Source organism: Phoca vitulina, unplaced genomic scaffold (assembly GCF_004348235.1).
Source record: "Phoca vitulina isolate PV1807 unplaced genomic scaffold, GSC_HSeal_1.0 scaffold2, whole genome shotgun sequence".
Taxonomy (NCBI): Eukaryota; Metazoa; Chordata; class Mammalia; order Carnivora; family Phocidae; genus Phoca; species Phoca vitulina.
Window position 1 is genome coordinate 80,289,397 of NW_022589705.1, and position 27,795 is coordinate 80,317,191.

The 27,795-nt window shown below is 37.1% G+C and overlaps 1 protein-coding gene across 5 annotated transcripts in view; it reads left to right on the forward strand.

The window, feature by feature from the left end:
* The window catches only part of EYA3 (EYA transcriptional coactivator and phosphatase 3), a 111,074-nt gene that overhangs the window by 59,013 nt on the left and 24,266 nt on the right, over positions 1-27,795 (forward strand). For 3 of the 5 annotated variants that reach the window (XM_032390098.1, XM_032390095.1, XM_032390102.1), the window contains 7 exons: positions 446-512; positions 3,020-3,156; positions 9,316-9,453; positions 15,515-15,600; positions 18,922-19,105; positions 21,060-21,199; positions 26,266-26,349. In XM_032390098.1, the coding sequence (XP_032245989.1) occupies positions 446-512; positions 3,020-3,156; positions 9,316-9,453; positions 15,515-15,600; positions 18,922-19,105; positions 21,060-21,199; positions 26,266-26,349 (836 nt within the window). The remainder of the gene's footprint in view (positions 1-445; positions 513-3,019; positions 3,157-9,315; positions 9,454-15,514; positions 15,601-18,921; positions 19,106-21,059; positions 21,200-26,265; positions 26,350-27,795) is intronic. The other 2 variants (XM_032390123.1, XM_032390112.1) reach the window with 1 other exon arrangement.

Genomic DNA, 27,795 nt, shown 5'->3' on the forward strand with positions numbered 1-27,795 from the left:
AAATCTGTCTTCCTGCAAGTCATTCTTAGGGCTTTTTACTCACATGAGTGGAAGCACCCAGAGAATGAATAAGCTGAAGAAGTATAATGCGGTTTCTTAGATATGGATCTTGCTTTTTAAGTTTGCCTGTGAGCACAGTGAAAATTTAGGAAGTTACTTCATCTGTGGCTTTAGATCAGTGATGGATAAAGAGAGAGATCAACTGGTACTAACCTTCAGCTCTTTTCCATACCCTCCATATTCTGGCTTCTTTTACTGTCTCTAAAAGTCTCTAAACCCATTACTGTAAGAGAGAGGGATTTTCTACTGCTTAGTCGTTCTAAATTTCTCATGTCCAAGCTGTAATCTGTTACTTAGTTTGAAAGACTCTACAGTGAGATATGCAATTTTCTCATTTCATTTTTGAAATGTTCTAACTTTTTACCTGATGATATCTTTCTTTCAGTTATGACATGCACCGATTACATCCCTCGCTCATCCAATGATTATACCTCACAAATGTATTCTGCAAAGTAAGTTCAATAATTATTTCAAAAATCTGTATGCCTTTTCTCTAGGTTCATTTCAAAATTTAATTTGATATTTAACTTATTAAGTGGACATTTAACTTCATTTCATCTCTCATGTTTTCTGACCCTACTCTACTTTTTTTATTCCCTCTAAATGTAGAGTCTTTGTAACATGCTTTTAAAAAGTAGATGGTTGCCTGGAATAGATCACTGTTACCCAGGAGCTTGCTGTAAATGAATGGCCACTGAAAATGAAAAATACTGTTCGTGATCAAAGCATATCAGTGATTGACCTCTGATCATTCTCTCTTTCCTCTACCTTGCTAGATCAATAAACACAGCACAAGCCAGCCTCCTAGTGGGACTTCTCAGCCTAATCTATGTTCAGTTTCTTGCTTTAGGAATGTCCTCAAAGTAGAATTAGGCTTGAAGTTAGGCTTAGCGGGTTGAAGTCACTAAGAGGCAACGTTTTGGGCCTTCAGCAGGTAAGATCAGCATTTAAGATCCACAAGCTAATCATCTCTAAGATGAGCAGGTACAGAACTGGGTGTATGCCAGACTACCAAATGGGCGTTGATAAAGAGTAAGCCTGCACATACGTCATTAGATACATGTGAGTGTGTTTATTGAAGTTGGATGTATTCCCAGGTGCTTACATAGGCAGAACACATAAAGGAATTGGTAACAGAGGTGACTGATACCTATGGGACTGTTTATAAAAAGAAAACTGGCATTTTTTTTCCTTTTTGTGCTTGTTTATACCTTTTGAATTTTTCATCAGTTAACAAATAACTAAAAGGTCAATTCAATGAGTTCTCCAAATTCTAATCTGGTATTTAACACTAATAGCATCTGGACCAGTCGTTTTCATATGATTTTCTTCTGTGAAATGACTGAACCTATTCTCTTGAGATCATTATGAAGGAAATAAGAAAATACTTAGAGCTATAAAGACAGACACTACAGGAAAAAAGGATATTATGATCTTTAACATATCTGGAGATCAATCCATTTGACGTCACAAAGATTTTAAATTATTCCCATGTGACTTGATTAACAGCTATAGCCTGAGCTATTTCTTGGTTCAGATCTAGCTAAGAAGAACAGATGTGAAGATGGAGGTGCATTCCAAATTCATCTGCCTATTCAAAAAATAATTTACATACCTGTTGCGTTCAGGACACCTTATTAGCTATGCATTCTATCTTAATTCAGACGTCTTTAGCACTTACACGAACCATTGCATTATAGCTATTTTTTAACTCTACTTCAACTTTCTCCCCCTTCTAACCCATTTTACAAAGCAGTGTCAAACTAATCTTTATTCAAGAACAGCTCTGATCTTGTCACTCTTTGCTCAGCAATTTCACATTGTTTCAGATTGGTCTGAACTCAGCCTGGTATTCGAGGTCTTTGCTATCTTTCCTTCTTTTGCTACTCCCCTTCACTTTATATATGTCCTTTAATATAATCTATGCTCCTTATAGGCTTAAGCCCTTGTTTGCCTTCCTCTATACCTTTGCCAGAGTTTTTCTCTTTTCCTTGAACACCCTTTCTTTCCCATTTCTGCACGTCTTATTTGCTCAGCTCACATACTGCTTCTTTATAGCCTTACTTCATTTTCCTTTTCCCCAAAGCTGAAAAAAAAATGTTTTCCCCTTCTGAAACATTCCTTTCTCCGAATATTTTTATTGTTCATATTTATGTGGTACACAAAATGCTTGCATTGTAAGTGCAGCATAATACCAAATAAAATAACTGGTATCTAAAAATTCAGTGCACAAAGTGTGGGACCATTTTATTGCATGGATGAAATGACCAGGTCATCTAGCTAAAGTCCCAGAAGTTTTACTGCTGAATTCAAATTCCCTAGCTAAACCTGATGTGGTTGGCTGCAACTCATGGCAGTATACTCTGGCTTAAACATCAGTGGGAAGATTCTGAGTCCTGTCTGGGACTTCTCAGGTTTTATTAGTTATCTGGCTCCTGTTTTGTAGGCTTGATCTGGGGATATTGGGGCCCACCCCTACTCCCTGTTCTTTGATGTGTAGTGGTCGCTTGCCTTTTCTCTACCAGCCTAACCCTCTCTCAAGTCCTACTCTCCCTCTTAGAACTTGTTTGGCCCAGAGGGCTAGGTGGAGAATAAGAACCAATTGTTGAGTCCCAATCTGTCCACTTTTCTGTTACATTAGGCGTTCATTCTACATGTAGATAAACAAGTTTATCTACAAGTTTGCATGTGGTATATCACAGATGGTTGTAGCAAAGTAATTGGACCTTGGGAGGATATTTGGAATTACTGAATTTCCCATAAAGATGTTTCTTAGGTGATAGTAGAATCTGGAAAGGAAAAATTAGTTCTACCTTCTGACCGTAGTAAGAGACATTTTATGTGGAAGGTTAGTCTCCTCATTGCTGATATTTTGCTTTTAGTGGTATTAACTATTTCCTCTATTTTTCATTAAAAATAAATCACACATGAAAGTTTTTATTTTCTTGAACTTTTCTAGACCTTATGCACATATCCTCTCAGTTCCTGTGTCGGAAACTGCTTACCCTGGGCAGACTCCGTACCAGACACTACAGCAGTCTCAACCCTATGCTGTCTACCCTCAGGCAACCCAAACATATGGACTACCTCCTTTCGGTAAGGCATTCTATTATAAGCAGTTTCTAAGAGTGTTGATTTTTATCCCCCAGAAACTTCGATCTTTCCCCAAAAATCAACTATGCCTAATCAGGAAGCTGAAAGTTGATGGGTGGTTCTTTACAGAGTACCTACTCAGTTACAAGTTTGATAGAAGTTGGGTGTGTAACTTTCCAATAGTATGTTTGCTGCATATTAAATAAAATCATAACTTTCAATACTCATTTGTGTATCTGCCAAAATTTAGTCATTTCCAAGGTACTAAATCTTGACTATAAAGCTTGGAATCTTTAAGTGTTTGGGAAACTCTTTGAAGAATTACTATTTCTTTATATAAAACATGTTACCATGGTTAGATAAGCATAATAAATATATTTTGAGGTGATTCATTTTCCTGTTAAAACTTGGTAACCTAAATATCCAGATAGAGTATGCCTTATAGTGTACTCTCCTTTTTTTTGGTCAATTTCTCCCTCTTTTCCTCCCTCTGCCCTAAACTGATCAGTTGTTGCTCTGCTGAACCAACAAGTGATCTTAGAATGAGGAGAATCCCCAATTTTATATAGCCTTATCTTGTGCTTTGTTTGTTCTGTGGTTTTAGGTATGTTGGACATGAACTGTGAATTAGATTGATTCACCAGAAGTCAGTTTGAGACTCTGAGCACTTAATATCTGTGCTGATTTCTCTGTGTGTGTGTAAGTTGATAGATATATGCAGTGTGCTTTATTGTCCCTTTCCTGGTGTCCTAGAACCAGTGTTAGAAAATTGAGAGAATACTGTATTATTTTCACATATGCAGCATGTTAATAAAATTATATCTCTGTAGCCTTTACTGAAACTAGCTGGAAATCAGATCTTCTAAACAGATCGCCACAGATTCTGGATGTATTAGTGTTGCCTGCTTTTGGTTTCTACATTCCTGCTTTACCTGGCCCATTTGGCTAGTCCTTTATGCTAGTGACAGCTTTCTTAGTTCTAGGCTTGTTAGCATGCCTTGGCTCCTGATAACTACTAGAAACAAAAATGGGAGGTTATGTATTAATGATAGTGGTAGTTGATAACTTCATGGAAGAAAACAAACAGAAATGCTCTTGTTTCCCCATCAGTATCAGCCAGTATACTAAAATCTTAAATTTGTTATATATTTAACCAGCCAAGACTGAGCAGTCCTTTTGGAAATGGAACTCTCTGTGAATATGTTTGTGCTTATATCTTTTTGCATATGTTAAAGCTAATTTTTCAACAGCTGACTAGTAAAAGCTAGCAAGTATAAAGTAAGTATTTTTATATCAGTTTTTTACCTTCTGTTTTGATTGAAATTCATTATTAGCAAGCCCAGAGCCATTTATGACATTGTTGAACTGTTGGTCATTCCTGCTGTTCAGTATTTAATAAAATTCTATTATATCTCTGATCTGAGATTATGGAATACCTAACATAGTGCCATGTGCATATTATGGTATCTTTTATGATCACTGCATTTCCCTTGTATTAAAGAAAGAAAAAAAATTCTGTATAATAGGTCCTTGGTAAAAACTTGAAACTGTTTATATTGTGAAGAAATATTGGTAGTAACAGGCTATTTCATTAATCTGGTTTTGTTTAATATTTGGGAGTGAGGGAGACTTGTTTCATAAATTTTTCTATCGGTATTTCAAAGAAAGAGAATCAGCTAAATCTGACTCTTAAGTAATATATGAAGCTTACTGGAGGGAGACTTAGGTTGGGGTAATGTGAATGATAGATGTGGCATGTTCTCAGACTTTGTTAAGGAAATTATAGACATGGCTGTTTTTTTGTTTTTTTTTTTTAAGGTTTTTATTTATTTATTTATTTGAGAGAGAGAGAGAGAGAGAGAGAAACAGCATGAGAGGGGATAGGGTCAGAGGGAGAAGCAGGCTCCCCGCTGAGCCGGGAGCCCGATGTGGGACTCGATCCCAGGACTCTGGGATCATGACCTGAGCCAAAGGCAGTCGCTTAACCAACTGAGCCACCCAGGCGCCCTAGACATGGCTGTTTTTTTAAAAGTGTGTTCACTCAAGTATAAAATACTATTTCTTCTTGTGAAGATTTGGCAATTTTATCTTAGTGCTGCCTGTTAGCACTAAAACTAGATTAACTAGTCTGTTGTTTTATTTCAGATGTAAACAGGGCTTTGGGAAATCTCGTTATAATAATATCTAATGTTTATGAAATGCTTTATATACCATGCAGTATGCTGGGAACAAATACCTCACACTTTACATTATTCTCTTATTTAATCTTAGAACAATCCTAGGGAGTAAGCAGTAGCATTATCCCTTTTTATAGATGAGGAAACAGGCTTAGAAGGATCAAGTGACTAGCCTGAGGTCATACAATTAGGAAATGCCTGGGTTTAGAATTGAACCCGGGTCTGTTTAATTCCAGAACTGCTCATAAGTTTAGTCTGTGTCTCAGAGTTGAGTTTGAAATTAAAAAATGTTCCTCCTCTTGATGAAAGAAGAAAAGACTAGAGGAAATCTAGGAGGCTTATACTGTGAGCAGTCTGTAAAAGTAAAGGAATAGTGGTCATATTCTTTTTAAGAGCTCCATAGAAATGTAGTGGAATGGCAGAAAGAGAATTCGAGGGTTAACTTCCAGTGATCTCGGTGAACATGTGGGAGGAAAGGGGCACCCATTTATTTTTAGGAGCTCATAAAAGATTACCTTAGCTGCCACTGTTCAGCTTCTTTTGAAAGAACTCTAATGTGAGATGGAGATTTGGTAATACTATTAAGAACCTTAAGGATGTTCATGCCATTTCCCCCAGCAATTTCACTTCTAGGGATTTATCCTATGGAACTAGTTAGAGATACCCACAAATTTTCAAACCAAGATACTCATCACAACATTATTTATAACAGCAAAAGATTGGAAGCAGGCTACATTTTGAATTGAAAGGTGTGTGTTAAATTGCAATGTATCTATAGAATGGAAAACTTAGAAATCATATTCTTATAAATTCACACTCTTAAAGAATATTGAGCATCTTGAGAAAAGTTTATTAAAAAAGCATTATGTAAAACTAAAAGCAATATAATATGCCAAGTTAATATTTTTTAAAAATATGTACATAAAGAATAATTTGAAAGAAAAATGTGAATGTTCCAGTACGGGCACTACAGATTTGATCTCAGTTATGACAGAACCATGTAAGGCAAGGACATAGTTGCCTTATGCACAGGTTTCAGGTAATACAGTCCCGTACAAAAGCAAGAACTGCCTGTATTTTTTTTTTTTGCAATGAGACTATGCAATTTTTTTTCTTTTACTTTCTATGTTTTCTTCATTTTCTGTAACATACATCTACTCCCTTTATAATTAGGAAAAATACTCAGATTAAATTACTTAGTATTTGTAATAGCTCATTCCCGTGAGCTATCGAATCAACAAACCAAGATATTCTTTCATATGTTTTTTCCTGAGCATTGGCATGTACCTCAGTTCCTAACCAAACTAATTTTTCTCTAAAGATCCACTACTCTGATATGTATAGCTATAAACTGAGCTGCTCCAGATTAGTTTGGTTAGTGACTAACCAAAGGTGAAGTATTTGTGCTGAGAAACTTGGGTAGAGTTTGTGATAAGACCCCAGTGTGGGGCAGTAAGAGGAAAGCGCTCAGAGACAGGCTTCATTTGCCATTGTTAGGCCAGCTGTTGTTCCACATCAGGCCCTTGGTGCTTAAAGTTACTTGATAAGCTTGGTAGTTATAGGAAAAGAGCAGTGGATTAGGAGTCGGGAAACTAGGATTTGGTTTCATCTTCACTATGGGCAGTATTGCTCTACAGTCAGATCATTTGGTCATGCTGCCTGTGACTTGGAATTGTGGGAAGGGCGCTTTTAAAGGAAGATGTTTATATGCTTTCAGAGCAAGGCTACCGTGATGCCGGAGGTGGTATTCATATGGCCTTTTATTCTTCTATTCTTTGTAAAATAATTGTATTTTAAATATCAACTTCATGTTTCTGGTCAAAACATTCAAAACTACCATAAGTAGCCATTTCCCTACTTGCCTTGGACATTTTGCCCTGGTTTTTGACCTTAAAAGAAGGGCCAGTTCATAGACATTGTATATTTTGAAACTTAAATATGTACTAAGTAATGAGACTGGCAAAACATTTACAGGTAATACTATTCTCATTAATAAGATTATATTTTCGTACAGTGTAATCTGAATGTGTTCACAGATCCAACACCTCAGATTCAAAACCTATTTAGAAAAAAAAAATCACACTGATTACAATAAATCTGAAAGTTATTGTGACATTGAAATGGCAATTTGTTTGCTAAAAAATGTGATACTCAACCAGGAAGAATCATGGCACTGATATTCAAATTTCACATAAATGTTTAAAAAATAACACTTTCAATATTTTTAGTGTTGAAATTTAGGTTTAGTTAGGACTTTAGCTGTGGCTAATGATCATAAACTAAGCATGGAATGGGGGCCAACCCTCCTAATGCATGCTAGAGATGATGGTATTCTTCATTCTCCTCAAATAAGTTATTTCATGTGTTTAATAGGTGAGAAAAGAATATGACTTTTTTGTGTGTGTTTTGAGTTTGGAACAAGGCGATTACCACATCCCATGTCAATTTGAGATTTTCACATCTCCCTTACATTTACTAATCAACAGATTTTACAGATCTGAGTTGCATCTAGATATCTCAGTGCCCTGGTGAAGCAGAGGGCTGTATTATCAGTGCATTATATTTCTATAAATTCAGTATCAGATTAGAAGTGAATGAAATGAGTTAATATTGAATTTCAAGCTGTGGCTGACCTTGGTATTGATTTCTGACCTGGAATGTGATTGATGAACCTTCTTGGACCTAATTATTAGCTTCAACTGCACTGATCCACCAGCCATAGCTGTTCAGAACACAGTGAACAACCAGACAGTAAGATTTTTTATAGATAGATTTTTGCATAGCCAAAATTGTCACTAAAACTATTCGCCATAATGAACATCCTTAGGCTGTCATGTAGAATCAAAGCTTCATTTATGGTTTCTTAGTTTACTGCAAATGAAAAGGAGATAAAGTGAGAAGCAAGAGATTGTCAAGTGACAAGTCACAGAGAAAAAAACCAAAATGATAGAGAACCATAACTGAGTTCTGTTTAGTACTAAACAAATGTCTTTAAATATCCCAGTAGCCTCTGGGGGTGTCTCTGTAATATATATAGCACAGCACACTATTCATCTTTGTGACAATCATTCTGAGAAAATCTAAAGGTACGTTCACTATTTCCTCCCTGCAAAGAAGGCAGGAAAGGATATAAATATATTTTAGAAAGATTGTCATTCAGGAGCATTGTGATAAAAATAAAATAAAAGTGAACAGCTATGATATTTATCAGTATGAGAGATTTATATGTTCTGACTTGGAAAGATGTCTTTCACAGGTATTATGTGGAAAAGCAAATTATGAACAGTATGTATAACATCCCATCTTTATTAAAAAGAAAAAAGATTAGTAAATACATAGAAGAAATCTAAGTGACTTCTGCAAACTGTTAATAGTGCTTAAGTCTGGATGCTGGGATTATATATGACTTTATTTTTTCTAAGTTATATATTTCTGTAATGTTTTTAATTTATAAAAATAAGCAAGTATGTCTTTCCTAATCAGAAGAAACAGGTAACAAAATAACCAGCTTAAGAAAGCAGAAAAGTACTTAATTAATACATTTTAGAAAGATTTGGTGCTTGTTTAATGGGTAAGTGAATTTTAAACTTATGTGGAATGTCTCCCACCTTGACAATGGATAAATGATTTATCACTGTACATGATCATCAGGCACTATCTACAATAAATACTCCAGTTGGGTGTCAGTAGCTTTTTTTTTCTGAACCCTGGTCAGTCTCCCTCAACCATTGAAATGAACTTATATATATATCATTATTGGGGTTTTTGACAAGATTTTTGTTTCTGTGGCCCCACTCCCCAGTCTTTGAAATTGTATTTGCTTGTGGTATATTATGAGTGGGAGAATCAGTAATTTTCTCTTACAAGCAAATTTACTTTTGTTCTAAGATTTAGGTTTTAAACCTACTGGCTGATATTTGAAAGCATAACCGTGCTCCTCAGTCCCAGTGTATTGTTTGTAACTGGTCCAATTTATCTGATTCAGGTGCATTGTGGCCAGGTATGAAACCTGAAAGTGGTTTAATTCAGACTCCATCTCCAAGTCAACACAGTGTTCTTACCTGCACTACAGGGTTAACCACAAGCCAGCCAAGCCCAGCACATTATTCTTATCCCATTCAAGGTAAATAGGCATGGTTGTGTGTGTTTTATTATTGTTGTTTTTGTTGTTTTCAGCCTATCTGTATCTCCAAACAAATTGGGTAATACAGGAGCTCTGTCCTGTAAAATAGAAGGGGGTGAGATTTGCATTTGTGCATGCTTTTTGTGTTAGGCAAACCAGAACCCAGGACTGTGGTTTGTAAGTAGTTTAGCCTTTTAACTGTGAACTGCTTCATAGAATTGAAGCCTTCCCTTTTGCATGTTGGTGTCCAGAAAACCTGTCTGATTTTGTTTTAGTCTGTTCTCAGTGGCATTTTGTCCTATAAATGAGCAGAAGACTCCATGGGGTAGAACTTTGCTGACTTCTTCTATATGAAGTCCACATAGGGCAGAAGTGAGCTGTGTGCTGCTTGTTTGCTACCGTGTTGTCATACCTCCACCCCCACTTGCTGCTTCTTGGTGAGAGCATTTTTCTTTCTCAAAAAGTTTAGGGGCGCCTGGGTGGCTCAGATGGTTAAGTGTCTGCCTTCAGCTCAGGTCATGATCCCAGGGTCCTGGGATCGAGTCCCGCATCGGGCTACCCGCTCCGCGGGAAGCCTGCTTCTCCCTCTCCCACTCCCTCTGCTTGTGTTCTCTCTTTCGCTGTGTCTCTCTCTGTCAAATAAATAAATAAAATCTTTAAAAAAAAAAAAAAAAGTTTAGTCTTGTTTCTATTTCATGATAAAAAGCATTGCCTTAAAGCTTGAACTCTGAACATCTTTGCCTTCCTGAGTTGTTCTTCTAAAAGGTTAGAATTATGACAGGACTGTTAGGAATGAAGACAGAAAAACTCAGAAGGCACGATGGAATTAATTCCCTGCCCTTCCAAATCTAACACAGGCAATTCATCATTGCTCCAGATTGGAAATTAATGTCCATGTACCTGGCTTCTCATCCGCCTCCTTTCTCCTGAGTTCTCCCAGCTTTAAAATTTTATTCCTTTTAAAATGGGTGCTAGAGGAGTGAGTATGGGACAGCAAAAACTGGTCTGAGGTACTAGTAAGATACGAACTTTGGTGATGAAAAAGTGTTTTTATGTAGATTATATTAAATAAAATATTTTGCTACTCAGTTTTGTTTTCATTTAAATGATTAAGAACTACTTCTACTTGATCCATTTACCAGTTAGTAAATAATTAAGTCAGGATGTAAGCTGGGCGGTCTGACCTCAGAGCATGAGTGCAATATTTATCATTTTCAGTATTGAAATCATGATGTCAATATCAACTCTCCCATAAGTGATAACCTTTACTGACAGATAACTAAGTTTATTTTTCCTCCCTTTTTCTGGTTAACCTCTTGGCCCATTTTGTTGTTCATTAGAACTTTGGCAGAGGGTAGAATTTAAGGCAGAAGGTAACCATCAAGTTATTAATTTTTGCCTTTATTCTGAAGAAAAAAATGGTAGAATACAAGTTGAAACAATTGGCTAAAATGAAATACGAGTATTGGCAGAGTCAAATTACCTGAGTTGTCTGCTATCAATATCACTCTCCTCACTCCCACCTTTAATTTCACTTAGCATGGATAGTGACTGTTAGCTATTCAGGGCTGCTCTGTTCCCCCTGTGTAACTATCCAGTCCTTCCACAGAATAAAAACAAGAAGAATTCTATCAATTTTTGAAAAGTGGTCAGAATAGCAGTGTCTCCTCATCATACCCCAAAGCATTCTACAATTAACATATAGAGTTGTCTAGAGTTGTCAGATCACTGTGTTGTACACCTGAAGCTAATGTAATGTGTGTCAACATACTGCAGTTTCTTTTAAAATGTATGATTTCAACCTAAAAAGAATTATACTTCTGGCTTGATCAACTGTGATCAAAACCCTTTCTTCAGTTTATACAACAATGCTCATGAAAACCCTTTGGTTAAGTAGATCTGGCTTCTTTATATTAGTCTTTTCCTAGGGTATAACTATGTGGCCCAGTCTCTGATTATTTTCTTCAGTTGAGATGGCTTAAATGGTTAATATTCAAGTGGTGAAATTAATTTTAGAAATTTCAAAATTAATTTTAACTTAGTCTTGACTTTTAATGAATGTGTTTGCACTCTAATATTGTTGGTAGCACATGATAGTCTTTTTTGATAGTCTTTCATTCACCAGGAGTTTTGTTTTGTTCTGTTGTTTAACTTTAGTTTTTAGATTAATTTTCGATTTACAGAAAAATTGAGAGGATGGTACAGAGAGTTATATATCCCCCAATCTTGCAAATAATTTTCCCTATTATTGACATATTATATTAGAATGGAACATATATTACAACTAATGAACCCATATTGGTACATTATTATTACCTAAGTCCATTTTTGTTCCAGGATCCCATCCAGGATACCACATTTCATTAATTGTCATGTCTACTTAGGTTCCTCTTGACTATGCAGTTTTTCAGGGTTTTCTTGTTTTTGATGACCTTGACATACTATACATGAATCCCACAAGTTATACAGGAATATACATGTCTACAAGATAGACGTGAATCCCACAAGTATTTATTGAGCATCACCTACTCTGTGTCAGGTTTTTGCTAGATATTAAAGATAATGAATAAGATAGCAAGATTCTGCCTTTGTGGAGCTTACAGACGAGTGGAAGAAACAGAAAACAAGCAAGTAAATAATTAAATAGATTTTGAAAAGTTCTCTGAAAGAAAAAAAGAATAGATTGCTGTGATTGGGAAAACAAGGAGTTTTATTTTATTTTATTATTTTTTTAATTAGCATGCAAATGGGGGGTGGTGGGGAGGGGCAGAGGGAGATGGAAAGAGAGAATCTTAAGCAGGCTGTATGCTGAGTGTGGAGCTGGATGCGGGGCTTGATGGCACGACCCTGAGATCATGACCTGAGCCAGAATCAAGAGCTTAACTGACTGAGCCACTCAGGCGCCCAAAGGAGTTAGTTTTAATAGAGGGGTCAAAGAGAGTACCTCTGAAGAAGTAGACATGCTGAGGAGGAGCCATCATGTTGGGAGGGCAAGAGGGACAGGCCAGGGAGAACAATCCAGGCAGAGCGAGAAACATTGCAAAGGTGCTCAAGTGAGAAAGAGCTCATCTTTATTTTGAATAACTTGAAAGCCAAGGAAACAAGGGTGGTAGAAAGAGACATGTATAAAATTAGACATGGGTAGAAAGTAAATCTTGTGTCAACTTTTATGTACCATTGACCCTTAGGTCAGCCCTCTGGCTTTGGGACAGTGTCATTTAATTTGTCTGTGCCTCTCACAGTTCTATAACCACCGTCTTCTGATTAAAGCTGTCTATATATGTTGACTGTATTATTTGGACCTCTAGTGGGGCCTGGTTCTTCACAACACACCTATGAGGAAACTACTGAGTCTCCTCTTTTCATATTTATTAATTGGACCTCTAGTGGGGCATGGTTCTCAGAATCTTTGTCTTTCTGTTATGTCACAGCTCCATTGTCAGAACAGGAGTGGAGACTATCCAAAAACATTTGGCCATGCCATGGCATTTGGAGAGCTAATAGTCTTCAGATATATATCAATAGGATTGAACACTTGAGTTTTATTTGATCCTCTAAGTTTGTACTTTTTGTTGCAACTTTATTGCTGCTGCTTTTGTTTTTTAAATCTGCAGTTGAATATTATTTGTTGAGACATATATATGTGTATATATATGCACAGAATGATAAGTACTTTTTTGAGATGTGTGACTTTGTAGTCATAGTTATGTGTAGGGTAGGGCATACAGTGATGTGTGTACATTTTTAGGTGAGTTTAGCTTGGGTTCAATGATGGTTACAAGAGCCTAAAAAATTATTTATTCAATTATCATCTAACTCTGTCAATGGAATCTAATCTCCATGAGGGCAGGGACTTTGCCTTGTTCACTACTCTATTCCTTAGTGACTGGAACAGTTTCTGGGTGCATAGTGGACCGTGGTTTGCTGAATGAATGAACTATGGCACATATGAGAAATGATTTGAGTGAGTTGGAGAAAGAAGTGTTACTGAACGCTATAAACTTTCTAGGTCAGCAGGCCAACATTTCCTATAAAAGAAGTCACTATTGCTGAAAGTAGTTTGTGATCTTTAGTAAGGTACTTATTAAAAATCAGTATCAGCAACTAGCCAATCAAGTCATTAAACTTCCTAGTGGAGATAATAAGAGTATATGCCCAGTTGTTTGTAAGGTCTGCCTTTTTACCTCTAGCCCAATTCAATAAGTGGTCTGAAAATTGGTAAATTTATAAAACCACTTTGTCAGTCAGAGTACCTTTTTCCCCATGTATGTGAAGATCAGATATGAATGGGTTGTACTGCTAACCGTTTATAAGTTAGTAAGAAGGTAGAACAGAATTAAAGGTAAATAGGAAAAGAGGAGTATGTGCTAGAATAAAGACCAATGAAAAATTGAGCTAGAAATGGACTTTTCTAGTAGAGATAAATTTAAGAGATTAAGTAAGTTGTTAATTTTCTTTCCCACCTTAAATCACCTTATGTCCTTCTATCTGTTTTATTGCATGGTTGCCTAGCAAAATGTACTGGTAATAAAACCTGAAAGCCACTCAAAATCTCTACCCACAAGAATGATTAAAAACTACTTACAGAATCATCTAAGCCTATGTACTGTACAGTAATTCCTTGTACTTCCCCGTCAGGGGGGAAAATAGATTAAGCCATAGTAGAGAAGAAAATGAATATTGGTAGGAAGAAAATACCATCTATGAGGTTATAAAATCTATTTCATTTGGTTGTTGTGTTTAAGAAGGTAAACTCTGAAGAGTCCTTTCGTTCCCCTGGAGGAAGAAGTATTGTAGAAAAGAAAATCTCCCTGGATAGTCAGGAAATCTGATCCCTAGCTCATCCAGTTGGGAGATCCCAGTCACCATCATGACTACCACTAGTTCCATGACAGTAGACAAATTACCTTAACTCTTCTTTGTCCCAAGTTCATTTGAAAGCTGGAGTTGCAGCAATAGCTGTTCCTTGGACTTCCTCTTCTAATCTCTTCTAGACTTTCTTCTAAGCAGAGTACCCTTGGGGAAAGGGATAAGAATTCCCCTGATTTTGATGAGTACTCTCACGTTTCTGCTTCATTTGTTCATCTGTTCTGTTTTTAATGGAGGTTTTCCTATGAACTTTACCTGTAAAGGACTTTATTGCTAATGGGATAGGTAGTCAGATAGTCAGGTCTGCCTGATGGTGAACCCTTATGGCATGTGTGACAGCAGTGAGAACCATGTCTACATGTGCTTATGATAAGCGAGGGACAGGAGTTCAAGACCAGTACCTCACAGTCTCAGTTACACTGTCCACCTGAAAAAAGTCACTTTAGCAAATAGTAGTCACTAAAACCGTGGTGGAATCTGTGATGGGAGGGTATGAAAAAATTGGCCCAAATTCCTTGTCCCAAGACAGGCAGCCTAAATAGCTTACAGAGTACATTGTTACCTGACCAGAATAATATTTAATATTTTCCAAGATTTTCCAAAATCATTAAATGCCAGATCATCATGTTTGTTGATCCACATTAATAATCCACGATTTGAGTAGAGCCCAAGAAGCAACTCCAAGCACGTTTGGGGGATCAGCTGTATTTCTCAAAGTAATTATGTTGCATTAGGAAAGGCATAATTTGGGGCAAGTGACAACAAATATCACAGTATAGGATTTACATGTGGATTTACCAGAGCTCTTGTTTCTGTTGGTGGTCAGTAGGTCACATTGCAGGTGAGTCATTTTTCAAGGTCTCAGAAGATAGACTGGAGTGATTTGGTTTAGCTTCTAATTCCATTGATATCATTAGTATGAGCCAGTGCATTGTATACGTACCCTTCCTCGGACTTTAATAGGAAGAGTTGAAAACTCAAGTTGAAACAGAAAAATGTTTGAACTGTTTTATTTCTAATCAAGACTAGAGTAAGGTATGGCATGCAAAAGAGCAGAATCAGTATTTGTTTCCTTTGCACGATGTTCTTGATCTCCTTATAGATCTGTTTGCATAAGGCACAATATGTTTTCCATTTCTTCTAGGCTTTTACATGATATCTTTAACATCTTTTAACACTCTTAATCCTATAGCTTCAAGCACAAATGCCAGCCTGATATCCACTTCATCTACAATTGCCAATATTCCAGCAGCAGCAGTTTCCAGCATCTCAAACCAGGTACTGTGCTACTTCATTCATCCTATTTGATATGGTTCATCAAGCTTGGTCTTCTCTTCACTCCATGGTCAATTTTCCAATCTAAGAAACAACCAGAACTAGGACCCTGGATGGTTTCTCAGGCTGCCATCCAGTTTCTCTCATTACTGTGCTAAGTCTCTGAATGATATGACTATATCTGCTCCTTTACCTACTCTGTGTGTCTACCTCCTACTCTGTTCCCACTAGAATGTAAGTTCCATGAGGACAGGGACTTCTTTTTCTATTTTGTTCACTTGTATATTCCTAGAGTTCAGAAAATGCCTGGTTCTCACATTAAAGACACAAAATAAATATTTGTGGAATGAATGTTCCTTCCACTTTTTTAGTTAGCCACTTATTCCTTTGTGAATTCTTTGTGGTCTGGTCTTGATCACTGTTCTATTAACTCTTTATGTTTAGATCACTGGTAATAGCTTCAGTGTTTTAGGGTTTTTTGTTTTTGCTCTTAGGTTTTTATTTGTTGTTTTCCCTGCAGCGATGAATCGTTTCTCTGTGAATCTCTTTTTCTGGCTGTAATTAACATTACTGTTCTGGTTCATCTTTTATGTTTGTTTTTGCATTTGTTCATTCTTATAGTTCACAAATTACTGAGTTTCTACTATACACCTGGCACTCGTCAGTGTACTATTTATCTCTTTCCCTTTCATAGGTTTTCTTTTTGATCCTGTTTTCTCTCATGGACAGTATGTAGTTTTCCACATGCTTATTACTTCATCCCCAGAAATGTTTAACCACATTCACAGTGTCCATTTACTACCTCCAAAATGAACATTCTAGTCCTGACCTCATGATATCTACAGGCTTCCTGCTGATTGATGGCCATTTTTTTCTTTAATGTCTTGCTATATCCTTAAGTTCATCATATCAAAAACCACGCTTTCATTCCTCCTTTTTTTGTCTCGTTGCCCCCAAAAGTAAAACCACTTTTCCCTATGACTTCTCAATTGTCAATGAGACCATTTTTAAATAAAGCTAGGCCTCAAACCAAACCAGTTGTTTTCAGTTTTTTTCCTCACCCATTCCTAATCCAGCCATTTCTAGAATTCTTTCTTTTCCATTTTTGCTATTATTTCCCATGTTTTGGCTTTTCCCCTTTAATCCTGAATTACTTCAGTTAACTGTTCATCTCATCTCCAGTTTTTCTCTATACCTAACCATTTCCTAAAACACCATCTGAGGGCGCCTGGCTGATTCAGTCAGTGGAGCGTGTGACTCTTGATCCTCGGGGTCATGAGTTCAAGCCCCATGTTAGGGTTAGAGATTACTAAAAATATTTTTTTGAAAAGATTTTAAAACACTATCTGAGTAATTTTCTCAAAAGCCCACTTTTAGGGCGCCTGGGTGGCTCAGTTGGTTAAGCGACTGCCTTTGGCTCAGGTCATGATCCTGGAGTCCCTGGATCGAGTCCCGCATCGGGCTCCCTGCTCGGCAGGGAGCCTGCTTCTCCCTCTGACCCTCCCCCTTCTCGTGTGCTCTCTCTCTCATTCTCTCTGTCTCAAATAAATAAATAAAATCTTTAAAAAAAAAAAAGCCCACTTTTATCCCGTCAATCACCTGTCCCGGAATCTTTTTGTGTTTTTGTTGTTTTGATTTTGATAGTCCCTAGTACCTGCCCCCCACACAAACTATACACCATTGCCAAACTATACACCATACCCAAGTCACATTCATGGGCTTGCATGACTCATTCAAGCCTGCAAGATCTTTTGTTTCAACCAGACTCAACATCTCTGGTCCCTTAATATAAAACCTTTTCAGGGCCTATTCATGTTCTTATTCCCTCTGTCTATCTATCTCAGAAAGCTCTGACTACCACAGTCTGCAGGGATAGTTGTCTTCCTCTGTATTTCACTCATTTGACATATAATTTATTGCCAATTTATTGGAAATATTGTTGTCTTCTCCTGCTAGACTTTTAACTCCCTTGAGTTCAGCCAGTACAACTTACCTCTTTTCTTTAAAATGTTCCAGCTTATGAGCACACACCCTGACTGAGTTGTATTTGGTTTATGATAGATGCTCAGTACTCTTTATAATTGGTCTGGTTGATGAGCTTCTTTCTACTTCTTACCAACATCAGTATAAGTTGAAATTTTTCAAGGTATGTATTTGAGCTATACATCATACACATTTTTTGTACAGCTTTATTAAGGTATAATTGACATACAATAATCTGCATAAATTTAAATTGTACATACAGTTTGATAAGTTTTGACATGTATGTGCCCATGAAGTTCCCTCCAATTTTCTTTTTTTTTAAACAGTGGGGCTTGAACTCATGACCCTGAGATCAAGACCTGAGCTGAGATCAAGACCTGAGCCGAGATCAAGAGTCAGAGACGTTTAACCGACTGAGCTACCCAGGCGCCCCTCCCTCCAAATATTTTATTTTATTTTAAAGATTTTATTTATTTGAGAGAGAGAGCACGAGGGGGGAGGGGCAAGGGGAGAGGGGAAGCAGACTCCCCTCTGAGTAGGGAACCCCACGCAGGGCTTGATCCCAGGATTCCAGGATCATGATCTGAGCCGAAGGCAGACGCTTAACCGACTGAGCCACCCAGGAGCCCCAATACTCAGGGGTATTTTGTGTTTTTTTCTTTTTTTAAGATTTTATTTATTTATTTGACAGAGACAGACACAGTGAGAGAGGGAACACAAGCAGGGGGAGCCGGACAGGGAGAAGCAGGCTTCCCGCCGAGCAGGGAGCCTGATGCGGGGCTCGATCCCAGGACCCTGGGATCATGACCTGAGCCGAAGGCAGACGCTTAACGACTGAGCCACCCAGGTGCCCCCAGTACTCAGTTTTTAAACTGGGAAACCTTAATGTAGGGTATGTGCTTTTTTGTTTAAGCTCATCTGTACTTAGAAAGCACTAGCATCTAGTGCAGTTGCTTATAAACTTCTTAAAGAATAGAATCTTCAGGAATTCTGTGCAGAAATTTATACAGAAATTCAGTACCTAAAATAGAAAAAAAAAGAAAGCCATTAGAGTAGAAAAGGGACATTGTGTGTAGAGTGAGTGGGACCCTTCCCTCTCAGCCTCCTGCTCATGGCAAAGATAGCCCCTGAGGTCTCTCCTCTTGACTCTTAGGTTTCCACAGAATGCATTTTGAAAATCATTGGTTTAGGTGGAAGCTATAGATGGGTAAATGAGAAATCAAATAAATGTTTTAGGAAAATAACTATGAATAAGAGAGACATGAAAGTCTCTTGTGTTGAAATCATCGTTTTGCTCTTTCTAAGAGTCTTGTTTTCCTCCCTTATTATGTTGCTCTACAGGACTATCCCACCTATACTATCCTTGGTCAGAGTCAGTACCAGACCTGCTACCCCAGCTCCAGCTTTGGAGGCACAGGCCAGACTAACAGTGACACTGAGAGTACCACATTAGCGGCAGCCACATACCAGACCGAGAAGCCTAGTGTCATGGTACCTGCACCTACAGCACAGAGACTTTCCTCGGGTAAGCGCTGTAGCTCTGAAAACTTTGGCTTAAGGGCACTTCATTCAACATGTAATAGTAAAGATCATTTTGTTCTGGTCTAAGTCACTGTTACTGTGCTATTGGCTTTCCCTCTCGGGTGAGGAATATTTAAACATTGGAACCAGACTATATGATGAGTCATTGGCAGGCTGAATGTAATACCTGATGCTGTGAACAGAAAAGTACCAAGAATGAAAAGACTGCGACACCCACCCCGCCCTTTAGCTTTAATGTGCTTTTCACAGGGAATTTCAGAATCTTGGCACATTTTGTAAAAGTTGAAGGACTCCAATTTTAGTCTGTGCATATTTTGGATGCCTGCTGAGGCCTCAGAGCAGTAGTTCTTAACTTTTTCTGTGTCATGGATCTCCGAGATCCTGAGGAAAGCTATGTCCTTTCCCCACCAAGGAAATACATAAAGTTTAACCTACAAGTTTAAACCTATACATTTAGGTTGGTTTGAAATGTATCGATGAGTTGTGAAGTTCAGGTTAAAAAAAAAAAAAAAAAAAAACCTGACATAAAGGCTTTATACACACATTCAGTAAATAAACATACATATATGCTTTTTATTTGTCTCTATCATTCAGGAAAATTTGGTGGTTGTCTGTTACATCATGTAACTGGAGGAAGGACCGTTTATTGTTAGTACTGATGCATTTTTAAAAACAGTGTTCTATCTCAACTAAAGCAGTTTTTTGTGCACCTTGCCTTCATTAGTCTTCTAAGGAAATAGACATACAGATGGTCACTGCTTCAAACTTATGTAACTTTGAAATAGTTACACATGTTGATGCCTTAGTTTTGAACTCAGAGCTCTAAATATCTCTGTTCTTCATAACAATTTTAACTTTTTAATAAGAGGGAATTTCAAACCTAGAAGTTGTCAGAATAGTATAATGAACCTCTTATGTATATCGTCCATCTTCAACAATTAACTCGTATTTCAACTATACTTCATCTAGTTCTCTCGCCGAATTCAGGCATCATATGTCTAAAAGATAAATACTTGCAAGCACAACCACAATGCCATTATCCCATCTGAAATAATTCAACAATAATTCCTTAATATCATAAAATACTAAAAGGTATTATTTCTAGTTTTCTCATAAATGTTAAAAGTTTTATTTTCCTTTTATATAGTTTATTTAAATTAGGATCAAAGTAAGGTCCGTACATTGGGATTGGTGGATATATATTTTGTCTCTTTTAAGTTGTAAATTCCCCTCTTTTTTTATTCTCTGATGTACTATATTTGTGAAGAAAGTGTTTTATCTCATGCCATTTCCCAGTCTGAATTTTGCTGATTATCTCTGTATTGGGTAGATCAGCATTTCCTGCTGCCTTCTGTATTTCATTTTAAATTGGCAAATAGATGTAGAGTTGTGGTTTTCAACTAAAGGTGATTTTTGTGCCATGTCCTCTCCCGCATTCACCTAAGACATTTGGCAGTGTATGGAAACATTTCGGTTGTCACAGTGGGTGGGGAGTGCTACCGGCATCTAGTGGATAGAGGCCAAGGATGCTGCTTAACCAAACATCCTATAATGCACATGACATCGACTCAACAGAAAATTATCTGGCCCAAAATGTCAATTGTGCCATGTCGAAAAACTCTGATGTAGAAACTTGACCAGATACAGGTTCAGATTTTTTGGGAGTTTTTTTTGGCAAAACAACTTTATAGCTGTGTTCTTCCATTGAGAGGCAGGTATATAAATGCTATTGTAACTCTCTCTGTGATGTTAGGAGCTGTTGATGCTCGATGTTGATGCCTAGGTCTGTATTCCTAAACTGATTAGGTAAAGTTTGATTTTCCAGCCTTTATCCCTGCAATATGATTCTTAAGGATAGAAAGCATGCTGACCCTCTTCCAGCTCTGGTTCTTATAGCCTGTGACTACTGGCAATATATGTCTTGCTTTTCATTCCAGGAGACCCTTCTTCAAGTCCATCTTTGTCCCAAACTACACCAAATAAAGATGCTGATGACCAGTCCAGAAAAAACATGACTGGCAAGAACCGAGGCAAAAGGAAAGCTGATGCCAGCTCTTCCCAGGACAGTGAATTGGAAGTATGGGAAGGAGCTCATTTGAGTTACCTGCTTTTTGTCTCATTTTTTAAGTTCATCGAACATAACATATCTGAAACTCATGGAGAAACTGTAGTTCTTTGTTGAATGCTCTGCTCCCCGCCCCCGCCCCCCCCCCAATTCCTGGGCAAGAGAAACGAAAATTGGCCAAGTGAAGAGAGAAATGGAAAAACACATTTCTCCATGCCCATAACTCACCATATTACTTTCAGATGCTTTTCACCAAAGCATTGAAAAAGCTTTTTTGAATTTAGATAGCCAGGTAACTTTTTAAGAGAAAGAACAAACTGTTCTCTGTGTTCCAGAGGAGGACAGAAAGAACAGTTCCCTCATATTCAGAAAGCACAGGGTGTCACAAATAATGTCATAGTGTTCTCCATTTAAAAATCTAAAAGTAACATGAGAAGATGAGAGTGCTTTATGTGAAGCTGTCATGACGAGATCTGGTAACTTATTAATGAGATTGGTATGCACTTATTTTGTGGTTAAGCACTATAAGAATTTATTATGGGCATACATTTGGCTTCATTATTAAAAAGATTAGAAAATCATACAAAATGCTAATAATAATGGAATTTTTATACGCTTTTGTTTTTGTATTAGATTTTTCTATAATATGAGCATTTAATGGGCAGGGGCATGCTGTATTTAAAAATGAGTTCATCGGTAGGCATTAAGACGTAAGTAAATTGAGGCTGTGTTTGGGGAACTCTCTTTCCTTTTGTTCATGACCAAGAAAAAAAGCGAAAAAGAAAGAAAATCTAAAGTCCTTTTACATTTATTGGGAAAAACTGAGAACCCATTTAGTTTTTTTAAATTGTGGTAAAATATACATAACATAAAATTTACCATTTTAACCAATTTTTAAGCGTGCAGTTTGGTGACATTAAGTACATTTACAGTGTTGTTTGTTACCACTATCTATTTCCAGAACTTTTTCATGATCCCAAACAAAAACTCTATACCGATTAAGCAATAACTCCCCATTCTCCCCTCCCACTAGCCCCTGGTAACCTCTATTCTACTTTCAGTTTCTAGGAGTTTGCCTATTCTGAGTATCTCATATAAATGGAATGATACAATAGCTACCTTTTGTGTGAGGCTTCTTTCACTTAACGTAATGTTTTCAAGGTTCATCTATGTATAAGATCTTCATTTCTTTTTATGGCTGAATAATATCCCATTGTATGTATATACCATGTTTTGTTTACCCATTCATTTGTTGATGGACATTAGTGGTTTTTTCACCTTTGAGTTATTGTGAATAATGCTGCTATGAACATTGCTATCCAGGTATTTCTTTGAGTCTCTCTTTTCAGTTATTTTGGGTATAAACTGAGGAGCAGAATTGCTAGATTATATGGTAATTCTATGTTCAACTTTTTGAGGAAACAACAAAATGTTTTCCATAGTGGCTACATCATTTTACAATTTCCACCAGCAATGCATGAGGGTTCTCATTTCTCCACGTCCTTTCCAACACTTATTATTACCCCCCTTTTTTTAAATAATAGCCATCCTAATGGATGTGAAATGGTTTTGATTTCCATTTCCTTAATGACTAGTAATGTTGAACATCTATTCATGTATTTATTGGCCATCTGTATATTTTCTTTGGAGAAGTAGCTGTTCAAATCCTATGCCCGGTTTTTAATTGGGTTTTTGGTATTTTGTTGTTGAGTTTTAGGAATTCTTTATATATTCTAGATACTAATCACTTATCAGATATATGATGCGCAAATATTTTCTCCCATTCCGTGAGTTCTTTTTACTCTCTTGATAGTATTCTTTGATGCACAAAAGTTTTACATTTTGTTGAAGTCCTGTTTTTCTTTTATTGCTTGTGCTTTTAGTGTTAAAAATACAAGGTTATAAAGGTATTTACCAGTGTTTTCTTCTAAGAATTTTATTGTTGTAGCTCATAAATTTAGGTCTTTGACTCATATTGAATTAATTTTTTCTCATATTGAGTTAATTTTTTTTAAGAGACTTTTATTTTTTTAAGATTTTATTTATTTCTTTGACAGAGAAAGGCACAGCAAAAGAGGGAACACAAGCAGGGGAGTGGGAGAGGGAGAAGCAGGCTTCCCACGGAGCAGGGAGCCCGATGCGGGGCTCGATCCCAGGACCCTGGTCTCATGACCTGCGCCGAAGGCAGATGCTTAACAACTGAGCCACCCATCCCGAGTTAATTTTTGTATATCGTGTAAAGTAAGGGTCTAATTTCATTCTTTTGCACATGGACATCCAATTTTCCCAGCACCTTTTGTTGGAAATATTTTCCTTTCCCCATTGAATGGTCTTAGCATCCTTGTCAAAAATTGACCGTATTTGGGGGCATCTGGGTGGCTCAGTTGGTTAAGTGCGTGCCTTTGGCTTAGGTCATGATCCCAGGGTTCTGGGATTGGGGCCCTGAATCACATCGGGAGCCCTGAATCACATCAGGCTCCCTGCTCCGCATCAGGCCCCCTGCTCAGCAGGGAGTCTGCTTCTCCCTCTTCCTTTACCCCTCCCCCCCATTTATGCTCTGTCTCTTGCTCTGCTCTCTCTCTCTCAAATAAATAGTCTTTTTTTTTTTTTAAATTGACCATATATGTAAGGGTTTATTTCTGAGTCATCTTGTCAATTTCATTGGTTTGTGTGTCTTTCCTTTTGGAGGTACCACATTGTATTGATTATTACTGTAGCCTTGTAATAGGTTTTGAAATCAGGAAATGTGAGTCTTCCAACTTCATTCTTTTTCAAGATTATTTTGGCCATTCAGGCCATGGAATATGAGATTCCATATGAATTTTAGGATGAGTTTTTCTACTTCTTTAAAAAGCACTATTGGGATTTTGATAGGGATTGCATTGAATTTTAAGTCATCTGGGTAGTATTGTCACTTTAACATTGTTAAATCTTTCATCCATGAACTTGGGATGTCTTTCCATTTATTTAGATCCATCTAATTTCCTTCAGCAGTGTTTTTTAGTTTTCAGTATACAGGTGTTTCACCTCCTCAGTTAAATTTACTTTTTTTTTTTTTTTTTTGAGAGAGAGAGAGAGTGAGGGAGAGGCAGAGGGAGAGAGAGAATCTTAAGCAGGCTCCATGCCCAGCACAGAGCCCGATGTGGCGCTTGAGCTCACGACCCTGAGATCATGACCTTAGCCAAAATCAAGAGTCAGATGCTTAACCTACTGAGCCACCCAGGCACCCCTCAGTTAAATTTATGCTTAAGTATTTTATTATTTTTTAAGATTTTATTTATTTATTTGTCAGAGAGAGAGAGAGAGAGGGAACACAAGCAGGGGGAGCAGCAGGCAGAGGGAGAAGCAGGCTCCCCACTGAGCAAGGAGCCGGATGTGGGACTTGATCCCGGGACCCTGAGATCATGACCTGAGCCGAAGGCAGACACTTAACCAACTGAGCCACCTAGGTGTCCCAAGTTATTTTATTATTTTTGATGCTGTTATAAATGGAATTGTTTTTTAAATTTCTTTGAGGATTAGTCATTGCAAGTATATAGAAATACAGCTCATTGCTGAATTTATTTATTAGCTCTAACAAATTTTTTGTGGATTCTTTAGAGTTTTCTATATATAAGATCGTGTCATTTGTGAACAGAGATAATTTTAGTTTTTCCTTTCCAATTTGGGTACCTTTTTTCCCCCCAATTCTTGCCAAATTACTCTGGCTAGAATTTCTAGTACTTATGTTGAATAGAAGTGGTAAAAACAGGCATACTTGTCCTATTCCTGATCTCCAGGATAAAGTGCTTCTAACTGTTACTTATGTAAGCTTTCAGTCTTGCACCATTGAGTAAGATATTAATTCTGGGTTTTTCATATACAGTCTTTATCATGTGAGGAAATTCACTTCTACTCCTAGTTTATTGAGTATTTTTATCATGAAAGTGTGTTGAATTTTGTCAAATGCTTCTCCTGCATCAATTGAAATAACCATTGGGTTTTTTTCCCCCCTGTTTTCTGAAGGTAGCGTATTACTTTGATTAATTTTTGTATGTTGATCCATCCTTGCATTCTAAACAAATCCCGCAGCGTCATGATGTACAATGCTTTTAATATGCTGCTTGAATTTTGTTTGCTAGTATTTTTGTGGAGGATTTTTTGCATTGATGTTCTTAAGAAATATTGGTCTGCAGTTTTCTTGTAATGTCTTTATCTGACTTCAGTATCAGGGTAATGCTGGCTTCATAGAATGATTTAGGAAGTATTCCTTCATCTTCAACTTTTTGGAAGAGTTAAGGAAGGATTGGTGTTAATTCTTCTTTAAATGTTTGGTAGAATTTAACAGTGAAACCATCTGGTCCTGGGCTTTTCTTTCTTGGTATCTTTTTGATTACTGATTTCAACCTCTATTAAAGGTCTATTCAGATTTTCCATTTCTTCTTGAGTCAGTTTTGGCATTTTGTGTATTTCTAGGAATTTGTCCATGTCCATCTAGGTTATTTGTTAGTATACAGCTGTTCAGAGTATTGTCTTACCATTCTTTTTATTTCTGTAAAATTGATAACATCCCCACTTTCATTTATGATTTTACTAATTTGAGTCTTCTTTTTTTTCTTAGTTAATCTAACTAAAGGTTGTCAATTTTGTAGATCTTTTCAAAGAACCAACTTTTGGTTTCATTGATTTTTCTCTATTATTTTTCTACTCTCTGATTTATTTATCTCCATTATTACCTTTAGTCTTTCCTTCCTTCTGCTGGCTCTTTCCAGTTCCTTAAATTGTACAGTTATGTTGTTGATTGAGATCCTACTTCTTTTTTAAGGCATGCATTTTACAGCTATAAATTCCCCTCTTTGTACTGCCTTCACTGCAGCCTATAAATTTTGGTATGTTGTGTTTTGTTTTCCTTCATCTCAAGGTATTCCCTAATTTTACTTGGGATTTTTTCTTTGATCTACTGGTTGTTTAAAATTGTGTTGTTTAATTTTCATGTATTTGTGAATTTTTAAGTTTTCTTTCTGTTACGTATTTCTTGTTCCATCCCATTATATTTAGAAACGATGCTCACTCATTTTTTTTTCTGTTTCCTTCCTCAGCGGGTATTTCTGTGGGACTTGGATGAAACCATCATCATCTTTCACTCTCTTCTTACTGGATCCTATGCTCAGAAATATGGAAAGGTAATTTGAGTCTTTCTTCCTTTCTTGTAACTGTCCTCCTCCTGACTCACTTTCTCTGCTACCTCCATCTTACCCTGTTGGCCTTTCACTTTCCATGTAAAACTTCACCTGATGGCTTATACAGCAGACTACATGTCAGGCAGTATTGATAAAGCTGGAGACAGACCTAGGACCAGTGCTGTAAGCTGAAGTTGTTCAAGAGTTCTATTTTATAAAGACTAAATATGGGAATAAAGGTCAAAACAGAGTGGAGTCTCAGGATTATATATTCCAAAGACTGATGTGTTAACCTTAAGTCACTTTTAACAGCCCAAACTGAGCATTTTATTTAGCTGAGTATATACCAGATATGTAAATTTAAAATATATATAAAGTCTAAAATATTTTTCTTACATAGATTACATACCTCCTTACACTAAATATACCAAGCAGAATTTAACTTATTTAGTCATCAATATAAACGCCAGGGTTTTGGGGGTTTTTTTTGTTTGTTTAAGATTGATCTATTTATTTGAGAGAGTGAGAGAGCACACATGCATGGGGGAGGGGCAAGGGGAGAGGGAGAGAAAATCCCAAGCAGACTCCACACCAAGAGTTGAACGTTTAAACCAACTGCACCATCCAGGCGCCCCTAAACATCAGCTTTTTTTTTTTTTTTTTTTTAAAGATTTTATTTATTTATTCGTGAGAGACAGAGCGAGAGAGAAAGGCAGAGGGAGAAGCAGGCTTCCCACAGAGCAGGGAGCCTGATGTGGGACTCGATCCCAGGACCCTGAGATCATAACCTGAGCCGAAGGCAGACGTTTAACCATCTGAGCCACCCAGGCGCCCTAAACATCAGCTTTAATAGAGGGATAAGCTATATATTTCTATACCAAATTATCTTCAGGCTTCTATTTTTCAGTTTCTGTGAATAAATTTTATAAAAATATCTACCTCCTTTGCTTTCTTACTATTCCCATTTATTTCTTATTGTATTAATGTTTCTGTTAAAAGTACTTTCCACAGGCTTTTAGTATCTAGGCTGGTAAGCTGACATAAGCTCATACACTGTATAAGCTGATTATAAAAGTGTATAAAATAAGAGCATACATCCTCCAAGTGAAGACCTGATGGTTCACTTTAAAGCTAGATGCATTGGTTTTCCTACAAATATTTTGATTCTTCAGCCTTCTTCCCTTATTTCCGGGCTGTTGAGATTGTCAGATAACTGACTTCCGGTGTCATGCTGTGTGTGCGTGTGTGTGCGCGCGCATGCATGGCGGGGAGGCTGAAGGGAGATAATGGGTACTACACTAGTAATATTTTAGCAATAGTTAGCATTTCTCACAAAACAGGGAATTTCCGCCCAAATTGTTTTTTTTTAAGTGTGTTTAGTTTTCTAAAAACTAAGTCCTGAAATTTTTAACTTTGCACAATCCCAGATTCTTCTAACTGAATGAAATT